Consider the following 21228-nt stretch of genomic DNA (forward strand, 5'->3'; position numbering starts at 1 on the left):
CTGTTGCAACCAAACCTTTTGGCCGGGTGGAGAAAACTTTTCCAGCGGAAAATGTCACCAAGTAGGGGAGTAACGGTTCACAAAATTCATAATTCCATTCAATACAATATAGTGATTTCTTGATTCTATACATTTTTTGGTACAGCAAAAATAAGGAGCGCCTCAAAATCCATATTTTGATATGAGAATTGTCAATATCCAATATCTGCACATATCTGTGGATACTGTTACTGATGCAGATACATGAACATTAATAAAATGTAGTAATTGGTTTAGCATCAACAGATAAATGTGACTTATTTTGTAGGGGGTCGCTAATGTAGCAAAAAGAATAAAATAAATAAAATGCAGATATTTTAGCTCAGTAACCCAGCTTTACCCAAACATTCTGCTCCTCTGGACAACAATTAACGTGTCATCAAATACCGCTTTGAAATATCGGTCAAATCTAAACATCTATCCAATGCTTTTAATTTTTAAAAACAAATTTCTGCCAATACCGCTGATTCCAATATCACTGTGCATCCCAAAATGTTAACGTTTCCATTTTCAGTTTTGCAAAGCGTTCAACTTTATAAAAGTACAATATATTATAATAATGCACAAGCCAAGAACTGCTATATTAGCCCTGGGTCCGTATTCAAGAACCTTCTCAGATTAGGAATGCTGTTGTAGAATCTGTTCCTATCAGTAAGATGATCATAATTAAGACTTGAAACTGATCCTGAATCAGCACTCCTGATTTAGGAGCAGGTTTTTTGAGAAGCCTTGCAAATATGGGCCCTGAGCTCATTTGGCATTCCTTGTGGAGTCCCGCAAGGTTCAGTTTTAGGGCCTTTGCTTTTCTCTTTGTACATGCTACCTCTAGGTGACGTCATTAGAAAGCATAATATAAATTTTCAAAGCTATGCTGATGACACCCAGTTATACATTTCCATTGAAACTCTGTCTCGTGGTGTTTAATTTTTAATTTTCTTATGAGTCTATATTAATACTTATAATTTCTTGTATACCTGTTTTTTTTTATTTCCTGTCGGTAAAGCACTTTGAGCTGCTACCAACATGAAAAGTGTTATATAAATAAAAAATATAATAAAAATAATAACAATAATAATAATAATAATAATAATAATACGCCTTCATATTTTTGCTCTCAATTTTGAAGTGAAGAGCAAAACGGAGGGAGGTTCTGCCTTCATTTCGAGATGGTTTAATTTCTACCATACTTCATGCAATATTATCTGTACTAAACTGAGTATTTGTATGTGCACCAATACCTGTGAGCATTGAACAAAGGGGCTTGTATTTAACAGCATGATACACTGTATTGTTACACTCCTACGGCGTTTTCCACCAGACAGTGCGATGCAATATGGTACAGGACGGTTACTAATATGTGATTGTGCATTTTGTCATCATTTCTAATGGAGCAAGTGTGCAAATCACTGATTCGTGGAACACAAGTCACAGCTAACTTGTATCAGTTCTGCTTTCACTGCCATTTCATGCCAAATGCTAGATCTTTACTTCATTTATATCCTTTATTTCATGATCTTATATTTACAAATACAAATATGACAACAGACATATTCTGTGTTAAATTAACATTTTTTTCTTCAACACAGTAACACAAAATCCAGCAGACTCTTGGGCCATTTGGCCAGCATTAATCTCTCAAGTCTGTAAAGTGCATCAGGTTGAGGAGAATAAAAGGGTGAAGCTGCGTACCGAAACAGTGGTAACATACCGCTCACATGGTGGTATCTCTCATGCAGCTTTGGGACTTTGCATTAAGACCTACATATCCCTTCACAACTGATTTTTGTCTTAAATTAATGACTTTGTACCTAATCTAAACTACTCGGTCACTTTGAACTGGTGTAAGGACCATTTGTGTGGCAGTGTGTGGATGCTGTGCATGAAGACAGACAATATAAAAATCACTCAGTAACTGCAGGTCCTTACACCCAAGTGCCATGTCTCACTGTAACTGTTCGACATTTTCACAATGTCACGTGATACACTGAGAGCTAAGAGGAACAAAGGACAAACACTTTGAATTAAGACATTCAAAACTAAGAACGACAAAGCTTGTCGGGTCCAAAGACGGGCTGCTATAAGAACTTTTCTGGCAGGAATTGCATTTGACTTTCCTCCAGAGGTGCTCCGTAGCCTGCACAGAGCACCCTACTGTTCAGAGGTAGGCAGTGCTGCACCCAGCTCTGTGGACTGTGTCCACATCATTAACAGTCACCATGTTTTGAAAAGGATAAATCGCATCGCGACACCTAACTCAGTGGAGGACTCTGAGAGGAGTGGCTGTCCTCCTCTCTTTGGGATCTATTTCAGTGCCCTGGTCTCAGGCCCTTTCGAGCTAAAAAGAATGAATGGCTCTTTTATCTAAGGGCATTCTGGACAGAGACAGAGCTAGGTGATAGGACTGAATTGATGGTTTAGACAACAAAACCCGTCGCAGTGACTTCAGTCCGAAAAGGAAAATAGGTGCTTTTAATCCCTCTACACTATTCATTCAAATGCCTGCGAGCACCCTACAAATGCCCTTAAATGCACATATACATACAAACACAAACACACACACACACACACACACACACACACACACACACATATATACCACAGTCTGTGTTGTCACCACTAAGTGAAGACCTTCAAACATCACCTCCACATAGGCTGAGTGGCAGGTCGTGGGACTTTGGGGCCTGCAATCCTCGCCCCTGATGTCACCTTAGTGGAGGCACTGTCTGCATTCTTGGCTGTTTTTGCTTTGGCTGCACTGATGACAGCAGTTCGAATGGTCTTTGCGTTCGTAGCTGCTGTTGGGCTGTGGACGGTGCGAGCCTGGCACGGGCTCTGGGGTTCAAAGTTGGAGGCGAGCCGCTTGGACACTCGTAACGGGGAGCCCCTGACAAACGGCTCACGGCCCGGGAGCACCTTCTCCTTATCCTGGCTGGCTTTCTCTGCAGGTCGCCGGTTTTGCTTCACCAGCGTGTCAGACTGCCCGCTCGCCTTGTCCCGCGTGCTGCTACTGCGCTTCAGCTCACTTTGGATGCTGGTGGGCCGCGTGATAGGGGACAAGCGCATAGAGGAGGTGCGAGGAGGGGTGAGGCGTGAAGCACGAGGGGTGGAAGGTCCCTCAGAAAGGCTTGAATCTGCCTTGGCCCGCACTTTTGGAACGCCAGTGCTGTTAGAGAGCAAACTTCGGGGTGTCATCCCCCTTTTAGCAGGCCCTCGAGCTGAGGTCTTTCCAGCACGTGGGTCTTCCTTGGCCTGAGGTGAACTTGCTCCGTCCCTCTCCTCAGCCTCCAGCTCCTTCCTCCATTTGGAGCAGTGGCTGGGGGAAGGCCGTGGCACAGTGGGCGAAAGGGCCTCGTAAGAATGCAGGCCCTTCACTAGAGTGTGGCACTCCACAGTCTCGCCTACCCGCAAGTATGTCCGCTCTCTGTCCGGGCTGGCCGGTTCCGGTTCCTGGGCCAGCTGCGGGGCCGCTGCAGGAGGGCAGGACCCCGGCCAAATCTCCATAACTGTCCCTAACTTCTTAGTATCAGCCTCCAGGGCCATTCTTTTCTCAGACAGATGATGCTGAGAGCTAGCTTCAGCAGCATCTGTACTGTCCTGCTTCCCTACTTCCTCTAAAACATCCGTTGTTATATCTGCTAACCTTTCAGAGACGTCATGTACCTGTCTCTCAACTTTCAACACCTTCTTAGGGGACATTCCTGTGAGGGATGAGACATTCGTTGACCCCTGTTGCTGGACTATGGTATTATCTCCTGGAGAAATAAAGGCATCATCACTGGACACTCTCCTTGGACAAAACCTTGTAGCAGCATCAGCTTGGCTCTTCACACTGTCCTGAACAACTTCCGTGTTTCTGTAAAGGCCAAATGCAGAGTCCGTTCTTAATAAACATTCCCCTATTGAAGCGTCCATTTCAACTCTGCTCTGGCCGTTTGTGCTATTAACACTGTCCTTAGTTAGTGTTTGCCTACTAAGCACAGAGTTTCTACCGTAACCCTCTGAGCCGATGACCTGTTGGAGGTCTTCTCCCTCAGAACTAAGAGGTCTTGGTGAGTTAGAGTCCGAGCTTTTGCACTCATAGTTGAGGACATGTTGCGACTGTCTGCGGAGGCTGCGCCGGCTCCAGGTGTAGCTCAGGTTCCTCTCCAGCGTGCGCTCCAGGTCATCAGGCTCTCGACCCAGCTCAAGGCCACCACACAGCGCCAACGAGCGTCGCTTCTCAGTGTTCTCCCGCTCCCGCTCTGCACGCCTCTGTTCCTGCCGCTCCCGCTCAGTGTTCTCCTGAGACACAGAAAATGTCAATGAATGAATGAACGAATGAACGAACAAACTAATGAATAAATGAAATTTTCTCCTGTTGAATGCCAGAAACCTTAAACTATATAATTACCTAATTACAGTATAAAAACATGTCTTTGAAACATCACATACAGTATTCCACCAAATATAAAACAATGCCTTCAGGCCTGTGGAGAATGGACTAGAGCAGGGGTCAGCAACACGCGGCTCTTTTACTGCCCTGTTGCGGCTCCACAGCACAATTAGATTTTTCAGCAAATAAAATAATCCTCCTTTACAGTAAAATAAAGCTCTGCTGATCATTCAACACAGATTAACAATAAATGGTCTTAAACGCTGGAGTTAATATAGAACTGCTAATTCACCCTTTAACCCTGAAGATCAGCACAGACTGCTGGTCGCACAGCAATGCAGACAACCTCGCCTAGCTAGTAGCTAACGAAACGGCAAAGAGAGAGATTTAAGACGAACATTGATAATTTGGAGATGAATGGACTCATTTGCATTTATAATCCTGATACGTTTAATCTGCAATGAGAAACTGTCAAACACTAAAAAGTCGCAAAGCTGAAGTCAGATTCTCACTCAAATTTTGAAGTTCCAACTTAAATGTTGCATCAGTTAGCTACATATTTACATTCTGGCACTTCAAGCAGCATTTAAGGTGGAACAGGAAAATTCTAACAAGAACCTGGCGAATGAGAAGCGACTTCAGCCTCGTAAAAAGTCGAACATCGAGATACATTTTACAAGAAACTATTCTTCTTTTGCAGAAAAGTTTCCTGCCGGAGATGCGAGAAAAGCGCCTATAGCTGAGCCAAAGCTTAAAGCAGAGCAAAGTAAGTCAGCATTTTTTCGTTAATATAATTATTTTTTTTGCCTATATTAGGATATCAGCACATACTGAGACATGTTTACAGCCAAGATGGTGAAACGGTACTTCAATAAAATGGACATGAAATATTGTGGCTCCCAAGGTGGTTAGATCTTCGTTGAAACTTGGCAAAATGGCTATTCTTAACATTTGGGTCACGACCCCTGGACTAGAGAACGTCAATAAAGCAACTTGTTAAATAAGACAGCCGTGTCTATCCAATCTGGCTTGGGTGCGTTAAACCTGAACACATTTTTTACTTACTACTGGTTCAGCTTCATTTGCAACCCAGAGCAGTGTACTCACCCTCACAGCTTTTTGGAAGCGATGGCAAAAGCACTGAAAGATGCGGCAGGCCTCTTCCAACTTGAAGGAGCTCTCATCCTCACAGAAAAAATCCACCAATGCCTGGCTAGTCTTACGTAAGCTATCCACCTCATCCTGGGCTTCCTTCAGCCTCACTTCTGCGGTCTGATTGAGAAAGCATTAAAAGACTGCATTGACCTTTAGGTGGAAACACGAATCCCGTTATATATAAACTACTATATATATTTAAACTCTGACAAAAATAATAACGAACCAGTCCTTACCTCCAGGAAAGATCTTGTCTGCTGTTCAATCTCAGCCTCTGTCTGAGCACTGATTCTCAGTGCTGCTACTCTGTTCTGTAACCGGCACAGATCCTCAAGCACAGATTCCTCTGATAGCCTAATCAAACACAAAGGGAGTCAGATCTCCTCTTGTCTTCATCAAAAAATCTTAACTTGAAACTAACATCAACAGATTAATGACTGAAATATTAAGCTAGAGAAAAGGTATATAGCATCAACATTAGGTGGCACACAGATGGCTAAATAACTGACCTTGAGGCTGAACTGACATGACTCAGCTGGCTTGGAAAGGTCAGTAAGTCCTCATCCTTCTTTACAGCCTCCTGCAGCAGCAAAAATAAACTGTTCACAGGTCTGTCCACTAAAATCCATGACACACTCATTACATGACTCGTGTTTTTATTGGTTATTGGTTATAAAAATATATTACGTCTGTCAATGAGCAACAGTTTCAAACATAACCCTTTTGAAAGAGGTGATATATCCTAGATGCAAGTTTAAAATTACATTAATATATGTGAAAAGAACAAACAAGAAAGATGAAGCCCAACTACAAGTCGGTTTTCAAGAAAGTAGGTTTGAGGGGACATCATCAGCATTGAGATGCAGACTGTATTATGCCTTCAGTGCACTGTTGTATGCATATTACACCTTCATCCTCTGTTATATAGTGTCTTTCTAAGCAAGCGTCCAGAACACTTAGCAGCATGTGTTGCACAATGGAACGCTATTCGCACAACTCTGTCCATTCTTACGTCAGTACTGTAACATGAACCTGTCAACTCCATTCAAACAGATCAAAGTGCTGCAAAGCTACACAATGAAAGCATCCCTCTTTTTACTGGGTGGGTTTGTTTATCACTGAAGTTTAGAAGTGAAAGAGTTAGGTAACTGCAGCCTCAGAGCCTTACGATACGTACCATGGCAACAAAATGGAGGAGGTTCATGCCTGGTTTGTTGGCTTTGGTGTCGGCCAGTTTGAGCAGAGAGGCAATCCTAAAGCCGGCTGCGTTCCCCGCGTAACCTCCCTGTTGGCACAAGTGAGGTCAGTGCGATTGTGTTCTATGGTGCATGACTTGTTAAACAAACAGTCCATATCAGAGCCAGTATTCTGAAAGAGCAGTGCTTGAACACAGCAAAAATACTATCTCAGACACACACACACACACACACACACACACACACACACACACACACACACACACACACACACACTTCTGCAGGCTTTCCTGTGCATGTGGACGGCAGCAAAAACTTACAGCATTCATGTAGTTCCCAGCTTTGAGCACCAGGCGCAAGATGGAATGAAGCTTCTGGCACTTCAGCAACTCTGCAAAGAAGTAAAGCAGCATATTAGCCACATAAAAATCCTTCCGCCACAGATTTTGCTTAGGTGTTCATCACTGCATCTAAAACTCCAAAGATCTTTTGGTAGCCAGGAACAGCTCTGATGCTTTGAGATGGGGAAGGACATGTGAAGGTGATTTATGAGGCAAGCTAAAGCGATTGAAGTGGCAACAAGAGCAAACAGAGCGCGCTAAAAGGAAAGAGACACAGCCCCCCTGCGAATGGCTTTACCTCGAGCTGCCTCCCCCAGACATCTGGCCGCCACACAGAGAGAGGTCACAGCAGGGTCGAACTCCTGCTGTAGGATCATGGCATCCAGGCGCAGGCGAACACTAACGGAGACAAGCAGCGATGGGAGGGAAGAAGGACTGATCAATCAGCAGTCAGTGCAAAGTGCCTTTGCTTTGTCTTTGTTTATACTGGGGAGAGGGGTTGGCAACAGTCAAAATGAGATGGCTAGGAGCAGATAGGGATTGCATTTACTGGCGGGGGTATAGAGTTACTGAGGAAATTGATAAGAATGTGCTAATGATTAGGAGGGAGAGAACTAGAATAGCTAGTCTGCAGGAGTTCATTACTTACTTTGGTACTTCCACCAGTAAGAGCATGAAGAGGTCTGGCTCTCCAAGCATGCTACGCTCTCCTATAAACCTTTTCAACCGTGCTTCCTGGGAACAAACAATGATGTCAGTCAAAAAAATATATTCAGCACTTGCAGTATATATGTTTGCATGTTGCAGATCTAAGCTCACATATTTAAAAGTGACTTTAATAAAAAAGCACAGCTATTTGACTGGTGCTTGGTACGCTGCATAACCCACTCTTGCCTCTTCTCTCACTTTACTCTGACGCCTAGTTCTGTGAGAGTGGTGTCCAAGACAGCAAATGAGAAACCCTCAGAAAAGAGTGAGGGGTGTATCTGTAATGGTTTTAATATCCAATACAAATTTTGGCACTGTCTCAAAATCATTATAGCCTATTATTCACCGAAATCTGGAATAGGATTTTTGGCAGACTATTCCTTTAAAGGGCCTACATGACAGAAAACCGAATTTACTGTCCACTCCCTAGTCCAGGCAAGTCAAACTGGTGACCTTCCGAGCCAAAATGCTACAGAGATTAGAGTTTACCCTCATCTACTGCTCTGAATTCAGTAAATGAAGGGCTTGAGCTGAATCAGGTGTGTAATGAGGCAGTGTGCTGAAATACAGCAGGTCAGCCCCACCCATTCACACTTAAGTTATAAGGGGCATTTCAGCCCAGATTGCTTTTTGCTTGAAGCACAATACAAGGTTAATCAGGTTATTTACATATATCAGTCTTAAAAGTGTAGTAACTAAACAGCCAGTTGAAATGAGTAAAAATGAGTAATCACTAGCTTTGGGATGTAAAACCACACAAATGTTAAGTGGACTTCAGAGACAGAAATAAAACTCCATAAAACTCTAAAATGTAGGTCAGTGGTCACTAATAGGTGGGCCACGGTCCGAGTCCAGACCCAGACGGTGTCCTATGCTGACCTGGACCTATAATCGATAAACTATGGAGAATTATTTAACTTCAACAGAGTGGTCCTATTTCGGGGTAACATTTCTAGTCATTACGGTGCCGGTTTAGCAGCCCGGGAAACTCACAGACCAATCGCATGCTTTGTAAATATCACACGTGACGCTACTCAGCCAATCAGTTTTTTGCATTACGATGAGCACTGAGACTTGAGTGAGTGACGCACACACAGGGGAGGGACGAGGCGAGAAACAGCAGTCAGAGAAGAAAGTGAGTCAGAGGGAAGTTATTTCACATGGCGTTCTCTAAAAAGAGAAAACTGACAAATGTTGTTGAAATATGACTGAATTGTATTTTATGTGATTTGACATTCAGTTGTTGACTGTATAAGATGTTGATATACCCACTAGGCTACTTCAGTTTACAGTATACGGCACTGAATCACGATGCAAGTTAGACATTCTGATGTTCCCGTACCTTTGCTTGAGGAAATTTTCTCTAACTGGACCTTATAGAATTTTAATTAAATACCCCTGATGTAGGTTATGGGTCCTTCAACTTCATTAAGTACAGAGTATAAGATAGGACAGATGTGGGCAATGTAGATCCCAGCGGCACCGCGGCGAAATAGCACTCATGCTAATATAAAACAGACTGAGTAATGAGGAGAGAGGCAGCATCACCATTCTGAGAGTTTGCCCTGCCGGACAGGACAGAAAGTGCAGCGTTTTTTACCTCCTCGCTATCAGGCAGCAGCTTGCACAGCTCGGCGAGTTTTTCGGCCCCGTAGCGCTCCCCGGCCCCCTGCCTCACATCCTCCACAATCTCCTTGGCTGCGCTGTGGAGAAAGGAAACACCCCACGTGAGAATGACATCACTTTTCACAACATCCCTGAGGCTTGCTATCTCATGCAGCTGCAGTATCAAAGCAGGGGTCACTGCAAACCGATCTCTCTACATTTCAGCCCATAACCCCAGGATAATGACACTTTATGAACTTTCTGAGCCAGTACTGTCAAAAGAAAAGGAACCAATTGTAAAAAACGCCCATAACGGCACTGTGACATTTCACCCCTCTGAGCTCAAGCAGACGTATCAAACCAGACGTATCTGGGTGGCACATGGAAAAAGGCTCTTGGATGCCACAATGGTGAGAACAAAAGAAGATACAACAACTAAACAAACATTAAAAAGAAAAGAAAAAAAACGGCTTAATTCCGAAGAACCGGATCGACTCATTTCTTTCACAAGTTTCTGAAGGGCTGCCAAAAAAGACATCTGAGCTGCCAATTTAATAACACAATACACTTAGTCAAGTTAGCTGTTAATTAATTTCAACACTACAGAAAATCATTTCCATAGTTTCACCAGCCATCAATCAGCTTTTTAGTTTGTTTTTACGGCTTTGCTCTTACAAATTTTCCCAGGTGATCTGCCACATACAGGTGGCTCTTTTGCTTTGCTTCCAAGAATCTTGCAAAAGGCATTAGCTCACCGTTTTTGTACCTTCCACCCTGTAATTGTTTATGTAAGAGAATACTGGTGGCCCCCAGGAGCCGGTAATATGAAATAATGAAAAGGTACAAGAGCAGGACACAAAGAACCTCTTGCTGGGCATGCATGAATGTAATTCATAGCACTTCCCCTCCTCAAAAGTGGCCTGATACACAACAGCCTGTGCGGTCATGGTAGATAAAAAGGCGAAGAGTGGAAACAAATGTTTTAGCCTGCACGAGAACTTCTTCATAATGTTTCTCAGAACAAGTTCTGGCAGATATCGTTCTCAGTAAGTTGCTCTTCAATTAGGCTATGACGCGGTCAATTGAAACCACATCCATTCAGAGTGCAAGTGCTGACATGAAGGTACACAAGCTTACAACGATGAAAAGACATGAAGTTCTGCGACATTCAAATACGCATAGCCCATTACTATTGTGCTTACTGTAAAACATCCCATAATAGGAAAAAAGAACTGAAGACAGGATAAGTCTTTCTAGCAGTATGACGATCAATCACTGCTCGTTTTCATGGCCACCATTAGTGTGGAACCTCAGCAGGGCCCAGGAGAGACATTTACATTTTACAGTTGCCCAGTGCTGTCGGAAGAAAACCTCGTATCTCCAAAATGTTAACTTTACAGGAGAAGGAAAAAACCTACTTTACTTAACCTCTTATTCTCCAGAGTATATTTTGGTTTGTGCATCTGAATTTACATGCCCAAATCATAAGGCACATTATTCAGTAACTGCATGAAATAAATGTAAAGTGTTGATGTTTTTTTGTAAAAGCTAGAGCTGAAAGATTAATCGTTTTATATTGAAATCGCAATTTAAGAAAGTGCAATTTTCAAATCGCAAGAGCTGCAATTTGTCAAGAATTATAGCCCACATTATCAAAGACGCTGTCCAGTTTTAAGAGGAGAATTTAACCTAATAACACAGAGCTTGTTGTGAACTGCCTGTAGAGTTCGACCAATCAGGGGCAGCCAAACCTTCAATCTGTTGTGACATCACAACCACAATTTACTAGCTGCCTAATACACAACATTCAGGGGTTGAGCCTCAAGCCAAAAAAAAGGTGGATATTCTGGTCTTCTGGGCCAAAAAAAAAGGCCTGAACCTCAACTTATAGAAAGTAATCGCAACTGAAATCGCAGTCGCAATTTTAATCAGAAAAATCGCAATTAGATATTTTCCCCAAATCGATCAGCCCTAGTAAAAGCTCCTCTCAGATTAACCAAAAATGTGTTTTATGATCATAAACATAATGCCATATGCCTACAATTTACTGCTGAAAGCCAAAAATCTTAGACACTCTTTGTATTTAAAAAAGAAATATATTTTTTACAGCGCAGATCACCGAAGAGACGCCATCTGAGATCCAGTCTATAGCCCAGATTTGTGGAAAAATGGGTCAACTTTCAGTAGGAGTTCAGCTTCTTTTATTATAAAGTTTTAAAATCCCATTACTCATCTGTTTGACTGGAAAGAAGAGAGTTACAGCTCTCATACGACACCCACCTTTTTAATGTAGCTTATGTTAAAGAGGTTTAAAACTGTTGTGGTAAATGAAAGTGTGCTTCACTGTTGTTTGCCAAGAAAATCTACCTTCTGTATTTAAGACAACTAGCCTACATTTGAATGTTACATTTTGAAAAATAGTATTGAAAATGTAGCATGTAATCAATTCACAATGCGATAAACATTCGTATAATTCATAAAACCTTGCCAACTAAAAAATATGGAACAAATGAAAATTAAAGAAAAGTAAAAATCCTCAAAATGTTGACAAAATGCTTCATTTCCCTTCAAAACTCACAGCAAGCCAACAGTAGCCACGGTAAAGATATTGGTAGGACAAGAACATTACAGTTTGAAACGCTCAGTGTTTTTACATAAGGTCTAAGACCGTACAGCCCATTACAGTGAATGGGATCAAAACAGTGCTAGGCCTGAGTCTATCACAACATTAACAACCAATTTAATTTCAGTTTTATTAATTAAGGATAACTTTAAGTCAAGAGATGGAAATTCTGAACTTTTACTTACATAAAACCTGCCCATAACAGCCAATAACATTCCTAACCAGCTCAATGAACAGGTTACAGCTTTCCCCTCACTCTCTCTGCAGGGGAGCAGACCCCTCTAATGATGCATTTAGGGTTTAAAACAGGTGTGACCTTCAACTTCCTCGCCGACCATCAAACCCAGCTGTTCCCCTCAACGGCTGTCCGCTCCCCCCCCCTCCTTTCACACCCCCATTCTCCTCAAGAGGGCAATCCACCACTCAAAATAAACAGACCACTCTGCTGCCCATCAAGGGAAGTATTAAGCGCATCCCTTTATAGGGCAATACAGGACACCTCCATTTCCTCTTTCTCCTGGCAAAACAACACCACCTTCACATTCACAGTTGGTATTCACAAGCTCAGAGTGCTTTGTATGGTGAGAAAGTGTGAAAAGTCAACAGTGTGTCCTTACGTTTTGAACTGCCGTAGAAATATCCCAACATTCATGCTGCGCTTTGAGTCAAGCAGGGAAACCTGCAGATAAAAAGCAAAGAGACTTTGTTAGGAAACAAATGACTTGTTATGCAAGTTGGCCACGACGTCAGTCAATCTGAGCCATTGTTCCCTGATAAATCCTGCTCATATCTACGTTAATTCATGTGGTCCACTTACACTGACAACTACGGTTATCAGTGACTTAAGACATTTGAAAGACTACGTCATCAGGCAGCTTATGTCTTTATGCAAAGGTCAGTGAAATAAACTGCCTATTGATACGAAGGGGCTGTCGAAAAACCCCAAGCTGCATTATTTCTCAGATTTCAGTGACTCTTAGACTTAACACTCTAATTCTCAACATACAAGACTGGGTAATCCCTCATGATCTCACAGGAGGTGATGGACTGTGAACAGGGCTGCACAGTACACCACTGTGATTATATGGCTACATATTGTAATTGGTGAACCTCTGATGTGACAATGAGTGTGTTGACATGCACTTAATAATCTAATCATAAACAGATTTTTGCAGTTATCTGATATTTCAAATGGTGATGTAAACAGCATACTCTGATTTCATAGATTAGAGTGACGTCTAGAAATCCGATAAGCAAAACACTTTTGGAGCAATGTGGAAACCTTTGTTTGCCGAAATGAAGGATTTAAATATTCTTCATCTTCTACATGATGTATGTTCATATTTTCAGGTAAAGTGGCGCAACATTTTTTAAAAAAGGTGCGCCATGAAGTTTTACGTTGCGTTTACGTAAACCTTCTTCTGTGAGTTTATTGGTTTCAAAGCAGAAATCTGATTACTGCCTGATTCATGTAGAACCAAGGTTTCCACATTATCTGAATACTCAAGCGCACGTAAACACATCGATCAGATTACTGACAAAATCTGATTTTCTGCAGTTATCGGATTATTGCAGTGCATGCAAACGCACTCAATGTTGTGGATTTTTATTGTCCAAAAAGACTTAAGTTTGTTGGGTCACCTGAATGCCTTGATTCATCAAAATGCCCACAGAAGCTCCTCTGCAACATCTGAGGTTGGCTGTGCAGCTCATAGTACAAAATAAACAACTAATTTGTTAAAGGGCTCATTTGCATTTTGCAGCCTTGCAGCCAACATCACAATAATGATTAAAAGAGGTGCGTGATGTAGTTGTAGCCAATATACGGGGTGATTCAAAAAGATTCATCTGATGTCAAAGCACCATATTTCTACAACCATGAGGCGCCTAGGAACCAATCACATGCTAATTGAAAGAGGGGGTCATAGAGTTTCTGACTGTCAGTGGAAGATGGCTCCTTCAGTCTGAGAGGAGATGCGACCACTGAGCAGAAAACGTTCTACGTTCTCCACTTCAATAAAAGTGAATCTGTCATAACTGTGCAGTGTGATTTTCGTGGGCAGCGAACCTCCAGCAGCTCAGAGCGTTTGTCGTTGGTTCCACAACACTGGATGATCTCGAAATCGCACTGAAAGAGCCGTGAGTGCAGCGACACCCGACATGCTCAATCCAGTATGGGATGAGTTTGACTATGGCGTTGATGTTGTCTGTACAGCTGGAGGAGGTTCATACTGAGACCATGTACAATTACATAATAAACTTTATGCTCATTTAAACAATTTACAGTTCACTGCATTGATCTGTAATAATTAACAAGTGAAATAAATTGTTTTAAAATCAGATGAATCTTGTTGAATCACGCTGTATTAGTAACTGCTAAAAGGGGAAAATTTTAATTCTCACTACCGATCCATTCATGGAATTACAGCTGGTACTTAAGCACTGACACACGCAGTCACAGTGCTAGACAGTTCCATTACTTTCAACTTAAATGGTAAGCACAGTGCATTGCACCACACACAGAAGATCAGAGGTTTGATTCCCTAACAGGAATGCCAGTTCTTTGCCAATAAGAATCCTCATGCAAAACTAGTCAATGGACCATCCTGAGAGTCTGAACTTGGCCAATGCTCATTGCACTTTATATATGGATTATAGTGTGAATGAGTTTTAAAAAGCGAAGTGGTTATCGGTTATTGGTATCGGAACTGGGTGCAACAAGGTGTATCCCTAATGATTACCAAATCCTATCGCGCAGTCCTGATTAATTTATGAATCTGTGAAGGCAGCTCCTCTCACCTTGTCGGCACAAGCTTCCTGAGGGGATCTACATCGGCGCAGGCTGCGCCTGAAGCTGTCTCCTCTGTCCGGCTTGCGAGCCTCCTTCTGTCCGAAGAGTTCGTCCAGAGAGTGCAGGTCGATGAGGAAGTCGTCGTCGCCAGCTAGGGAGAAGCTCCACACGTTCTTGCGTCCTTCCACACGCTCCTTTGGGATCCGCTCCCAGTTGAGGTTGCGGAGGCGCTGTCGACGTGCTGAGTCCAGCCGGCCAATGGAGGTGGCCGTGACCGGCAGGGGCGGAGGCGGAGGAGGGGGAGGAGGAGGAGGAGGAGGGGGGATCGGCGGCGGCGGGACGGGAGCGGCATTCATGGTTGTCACTTCCGATGCCTGGCTGCCGATGCTGCCAAGCAGCGTTCCATGAAAGGCCTGAGACTCCTTGGGGTCCACGTGGAGGCAGATGCGCATAGAGGTCGGGTGCGGCCAAAGGGGCTCACAAAGCAGCCAGTGTCCTCACGCTAACTCTACGCGGCCCTCTCTCTCTGAGGCTGCCTCCTATTAAGTTTCTGATGCTTATCTGTAAGGGCAAGAGAGCATGAGATTGAGAACAGTGGCAAAGAAGACAGATATCAAATTGTGCTACATAAAATCTATGCGGCATCCCTCTTCTTTCTCAGCGGCCACTGGCAGCCCTATAGACGGACCTTAACACCAAGAGCAGATTTGTTTACAGCCAGTTTGTAATGAACTACCACTACCAGCAGACAAAGGCTGGAAAAGAGTAGAGATGACATCATGTTCTCCGCCTGTGTGCTTTCTAAGTAAAGGTCAGCATGCCATTCGGGTTGTTTACTGCCGTGGCGCTGCCCCGAGTGCTCCAACACCTGGCAACTCTTCTCCTCTAATTAGGATGAGGGGGCCTATAATGAGTACACATGATCTCGGCTCGCGCCACAGCCAGCAGATCAAGCTCTCCGTCCCCTTCACCTGGAGTTAAACTTTCTGAGAAGTTCAAGATGCTGGGGAATGTACCGCATGTGGGAGAGTGTTCGTGCTCTCGCGTTTCAGCAGCGTGTTTTGTCCTGCTTGGTTTCACTAAGGCTAGTGCCTTAATTCATGTGAAAGAAAAAAAAAGGGGGGAGAGAGAGAGAGAGAGAGAGAGAGAGAGAGAGAGAGAGAGAGAGAGAGATCTACTAACACAGATTCAGAGGGTTACTGGCAGAAAATAGGAATTCCACAGCTTATTCGAAAGACAATAGGTTTGATGGGAAATGGCTCAGAATAAAAATGGTGGGAATCAAAATGTATTGATTTCTGCAGCAGTAAAGAGGAAACTATCGCATTTTAAACAAAGCACAGCTTCCACATGCAGTCTCCGGAGAAAAATGATTCATTGAAACTTTCCTGAGGGAAGAATGAATGATGAAAGTGCCAATTCTGATTCATGTTTCCTACGTTCAGGGCATCTGAGGGAATATCAATGCAACAGAGTTTATTAATATTATTATTATTATTATTATTATTATTATTATTATTACAGAAGGATTTCCCTGTGGGATTAATAAAGTGATCTATCTATTTACCCATCTATCTCTCCATCTATCTAAATGCCTAAATTAACCATGAAATCACGTACAATTTGAATAAAGACTTTACCAAAAATTATTCGCACAGGTACCACAGGAGGGCGCTGATCAGACTCATGCAAACGAACAGTATTAAGAAGTCACTGTATTTTGCACTCAGAAGTAGCATATAGGTAATTTATGGAGACAAATGGAGAAAAAAAAATTGTATTTATCACTTGGCACCTAAAAATGGTCTAAAACCTGGAAAATCTCCACCCTGGTGTGGTGGAACATTAATAACACTGTTGCTGCTGTCTCTCATTAAACTGTGAAGTTAGTCTTCTTGTGCTTTGAGAAATTATTTCCACAATAAATGCGAGAAAAACTTGTCTACAGACTTCATACAGTCCTGTTACTGAGCAAATACGTTGTGTCACGTTCATAAGGCTCTGAAACTCAGCTCTTCTCATACGAAGCTGAAGTAACTGCTGCACCATTTAAGGTGGAACGGGAGAATTCAAGCTAAAACGCTGAGGAACAGAAAGACAATCTCAGCCTCGATCCTCATATGAAGATAAAGCGTTTAACTGGTTTCATGAGGAACTACTGCCAAGTTATACAGAGAGATTTTCCGTTGAGGGGAAAAAACGAGCAAAACCAAACGGCTCAAGGCAAATTACTAACTTTCACGCGCGTTTAGGAAGCCAAACCTCTCAAAAAGACTGAACACAAAACCCCAACAGCAAAAAATAAAGTACTCACGTGTTGGTTTGAGAAGCCACAAGCATTTTCTTATCTTCCTTCTCCAGAGAAATCGTTAAACAGTCCAGTTTTATCCTCTCCTGAGCGCCACACTCCTCTCTTCCTCTGCGTAAGACTCACCAAAGAGTCCCAGCTGGAGGTCTGAGCACTCTGGAGTTTGATGCGCGCTCTAGACTCGCGCATGCGCAGAAGACATGCAAACACAAAGTTTTTTTTTAAAAACTAATATTATTATTATTATTATTATTATTATTATTATTATTATTATTATTATTTAAAGAATATATACGAAATAAACAACCAACGTCAGACCAATACATTATCAGACACCATATAAGAATATGTGAACAGTACAGAAGGATGCATATGCACACACACACACACACACACACACACACACACACACACACACACACACACACACACACAGAGGAAGAAAGCCAGTTAATCAAATGTCTTGACAAAGTTTGTATCCGGGTCTTTTTGGGGCATTGTCACTTCAGTATTAAAGGGGCACTCCACCAATTTTTTTACATTTATGCATAATTAAATGGGTAACAAGTCAACAAAACAGTTCAGAGTGTTTTGGTGTGAAACGCTTTGTTCTTGAGAAACTTACTAAGTCAGAATTGTTCACAGTACTGGTGATAGGAACCAGACGTCTTGGGACTTTAATGGTTCTAAAAGCTCCCTCACAGAAAGTAATTACAGGAAATGGTTATGGATACATAGCCTGATGTCCGAGACATTGTTTTACAGTACTTTTGGGATAAAGTTGTGGTCTATCGCTGCTGTCGGAAGAAAACCTTGTATCTCAATTTTTGTCGTTTCTCGGTTTTTGACATAATTTGAAAATGCCTGTTGCTCTTTAGACTGTGTGTAAATTTTATGATGAATGGACCAAAGGAAACGGCCTAAAATGACTTGGAAAAAAGTCTGGTTCCATTGACTTACATTAAAAGTAAAGTAGGTTTTTTCCTTCTCCTGTAAAGTTACTATTTTGGAGATATAACGTTTTCTTCTGACAACAGCGATATGTCAACCACTTTGTTGTAATCCATTCAAGGTGGAGGGATACACGAAAGGGTGCTCTAAGGCAAAACAGTCCTCAAAGAAAACTTATTTTTTCAGATTGACTATTATTTTACCATCCTAGTGACATAAAAACTCAAAATGACACATGTACGTTCACAGTTGGTTTTGGATAGTAAATGAAATGGCTGTATTTGCACTGTAGACATCGGGACCCCTGGTTCCTATCACCACCACTGTAAAGAAATCGGTAAGTCAGTAAGTCTCTCTACAAATGAACCACTTCACATTAAACCAATCTGAATGACTTTGTTTGTATTTTAACCGCTGAATCATACACAAAATTGTAAAAATTGGTGGAGTTCCCCTTTAAAGGGACACGCCAGCCATAATTTAAAAAATAAACCATTACTATATCTGTTGTATACATGCCTATCTGCCTTCTACAGCAGTGCCACTGTGGTAAGCAGTATTTTCCAGTTTAAAGACTTGAATGTGAGAGGAACAGGGGCTTTGGGGGGCAGATCCCTGAGGGTGGGCTGTTTGAAATGTTTTCTTTTTCCCAGATAGCTGGCTAATGCAGAAGGAAGCCAGACAGTTAAAGTTACTGCCAGGAAGTCGAATATCACTGTATTTGTTAGCCTCTACATCAATGGCTACACTAGCAGTCAGGATTTCTTAATTTTTCCCAATAGTTATGATTTGCATGATGCATGCTGGGTATTGTAGTGCAGGAATACTGATAGACAAATATATAAAATATATAGGATATAAAATCGTGGATATAGAGCAAACCAACAAGGTTTTGCATGACAGAATACACAGCATGCCAAAAAAGCATATTAAATGCTAGTTTTAGGCCAGAATATGCCACTTTAATGTAGCTAAAAGTTTCTGTCCTTCTCCTAATCCAGCTCTAACCCTAACTTCAGGAACTGTTTTACTTTTTCTGGTAATGTCTTTAATAAACTATAATGTCTGCCTTTCTTTGTAAAAATAAATGAAAATAGAAGTGCCAACAAAAATGTAGCGATAGGGAAAAGCTAGATGTTCCCACAACGTCAAAATGGTTTTCCAACACACTGTGCACATTTAGGGATGTTTCCATGTTCATGGAAACAGACACACAGGTAGCCCTCAGTCCAGGATGTTACTGATTTGGATGTTATTTAGTGGATCAGAAAAAGGACGTCTACTGTTTTGTGTATGTAAACATGTAGGCTTATGTTCTCTTTGGAAACCTGCCTTTGTAGAAACCTACATGCTTCGTACCTGAGAATATCTCTGTCTATATTTTAAGCTATACTAGTAGAATTTGACTTCATGTTGAAAGAAAAAATTCTCCTTACCTTATGTATTTTACTACAAATTATACACCGATCAGTCATAACATCATGACCACCTCCTTGTTTCTACGCTCATAGCTATGCTATATAGGTGCACTTTGTAGTTCTACAGTTACAGACTGTAGTCCATCTGTTTCTCTGATACTTTGTTAGCCCCCTTTTACCCTGTTCTTCAGTGGTCAGGACCCCCATGGACCCTCACAGAGCAGGTACTATTTGGGTGGTGGATCATTCTCAGCACTGCAGTAACACTGACGTGGTGGTGGTGTTGTGTTAGTGTGTGTTTTGCTGGTACGAGTGGATCAGACACAGCAGTGCTGCTGGAGTATTTAAACACTGTGTCCACTCACTGTCCACTCTATTACCTTGTTGGTCCACCTTGTAGATGTAAGGTCAGAGACAGCAGCTCATGTGTGTCAGCATAGTTTGTGTTGGTCATCCTCTGGACCTTCATCAGTGGTCACAGGACACTGTTGGTTGGATATTTTTGGTTGGTGGACTATTCTCAGTCCAGCAGTGACACTGAGGTGTTTAAAAACTCCAGCAGCACTGCTGTGTCTGATCCACTCAGTGGTCAATCAGTTATATGAACAGTTCAGTTTACTTACAGTGATCAAAAACTACAGGACCTGAAACTGGATTCAAGGTCCAGATCTGAAGACTTCTGGACTAAGTTTAACACTGTCTGTTTTGTATGTGGAGTTGTATGCAGAGGTTTGGGCGCCCTGGTCAAATGTACATATATTGTTGATTTCCTAAGTGAAATTAAGTACACATCCTCTACTGTGAGCACAATTATGCATATTTTAATACACCATTACTGTTTTTTGCTGAACATGCAATTTGACATGTAAGTGGTGTTCATATTTTTGCATCTTGTAATATTTTCCAGTTTAAGTTTAATTCTTGTTACCAAGTATTTGAAAGCTAATTACTAATATGCATGTTGTACAAAATGTAGTCTTTTGTGGTTTGCACAAAACATTTTGTGGCAAAGTTAATTTCCTTATAGTTTACAAGGAAAACAATAAAGTTAAAGAACTCAAAAGATAAAAAAGAGAAAAATATCGATATGAGGATATTAGGATTAATGATACGACCCCTTTTTTAAGGGTGTGGGTTAAATGAGTTAAAAGTTAAATTCTTAATTTTTCTTTTTTATAAGTTTTTCATAAAAAAGAAAAATTAAGAATTTGATTTTTTGGCATTTTTTAAGCCATAATCCTCATATCGATATTTTTCTCTTTTTTATCTTTTGAGTTCTTTAACTTTATTGTTTTCCTTGTAAACTATAAGGAAATTAACTTTGCCACAAAATGTTTTGTGCAAACCACAAAAGACTACATTTTGTACAACATGCATATTAGTAATTAGCTTTCAAATACTTGGTAACAAGAATTAAACTTAAACTGGAAAATATTAGATGCAAAAGTATGAACACCACTTACATGTCAAATTGCATGTTCAGCAAAAAAACAGTAATGGTGTATTAAAATATGCATAAGTGTGCTCACAGTAGAGGATGTGTACTTAATTTCACTTAGGAAATCAACAATATATGTACATTTGACCAGGGCGCCCAAACCTCTGCATACAACTCTACATACAAAACAGACAGTGTTAAACTTAGTCCAGAAGTCTTCAGATCTGGACCTTGAATCCAGTTTCAGGTCCTGTAGTTTTTAATCACTGAAAGTAAACTGAAC

General features: G+C 41.6%; 1 protein-coding gene across 1 annotated transcript; it reads right to left on the reverse strand.

Annotated features, from left to right (window-relative positions):
- Positions 1-1719: 1719 nt before the first annotated feature.
- Positions 1720-17254, reverse strand: fhdc2 (FH2 domain containing 2). The gene is made up of 12 exons (XM_036567917.1): positions 17145-17254; positions 14839-15391; positions 12657-12718; positions 9412-9514; positions 7753-7838; positions 7402-7502; positions 7083-7153; positions 6744-6851; positions 6076-6146; positions 5803-5920; positions 5519-5683; positions 1720-4320 (listed from the first exon to the last, which is right to left on the reverse strand). Exons 2-12 carry the CDS (start codon positions 15280-15282, stop codon positions 2677-2679), a joined length of 2973 nt encoding a protein of 990 aa, XP_036423810.1. The 5' UTR covers positions 15283-15391; positions 17145-17254; the 3' UTR covers positions 1720-2676.
- Between the last annotated feature and the right edge of the window lie 3974 nt (positions 17255-21228).

The sequence above is a fragment of the Colossoma macropomum genome, unplaced genomic scaffold, assembly GCF_904425465.1.
Source record: "Colossoma macropomum unplaced genomic scaffold, Colossoma_macropomum, whole genome shotgun sequence".
Classification (NCBI taxonomy): domain Eukaryota; kingdom Metazoa; phylum Chordata; class Actinopteri; order Characiformes; family Serrasalmidae; genus Colossoma; species Colossoma macropomum.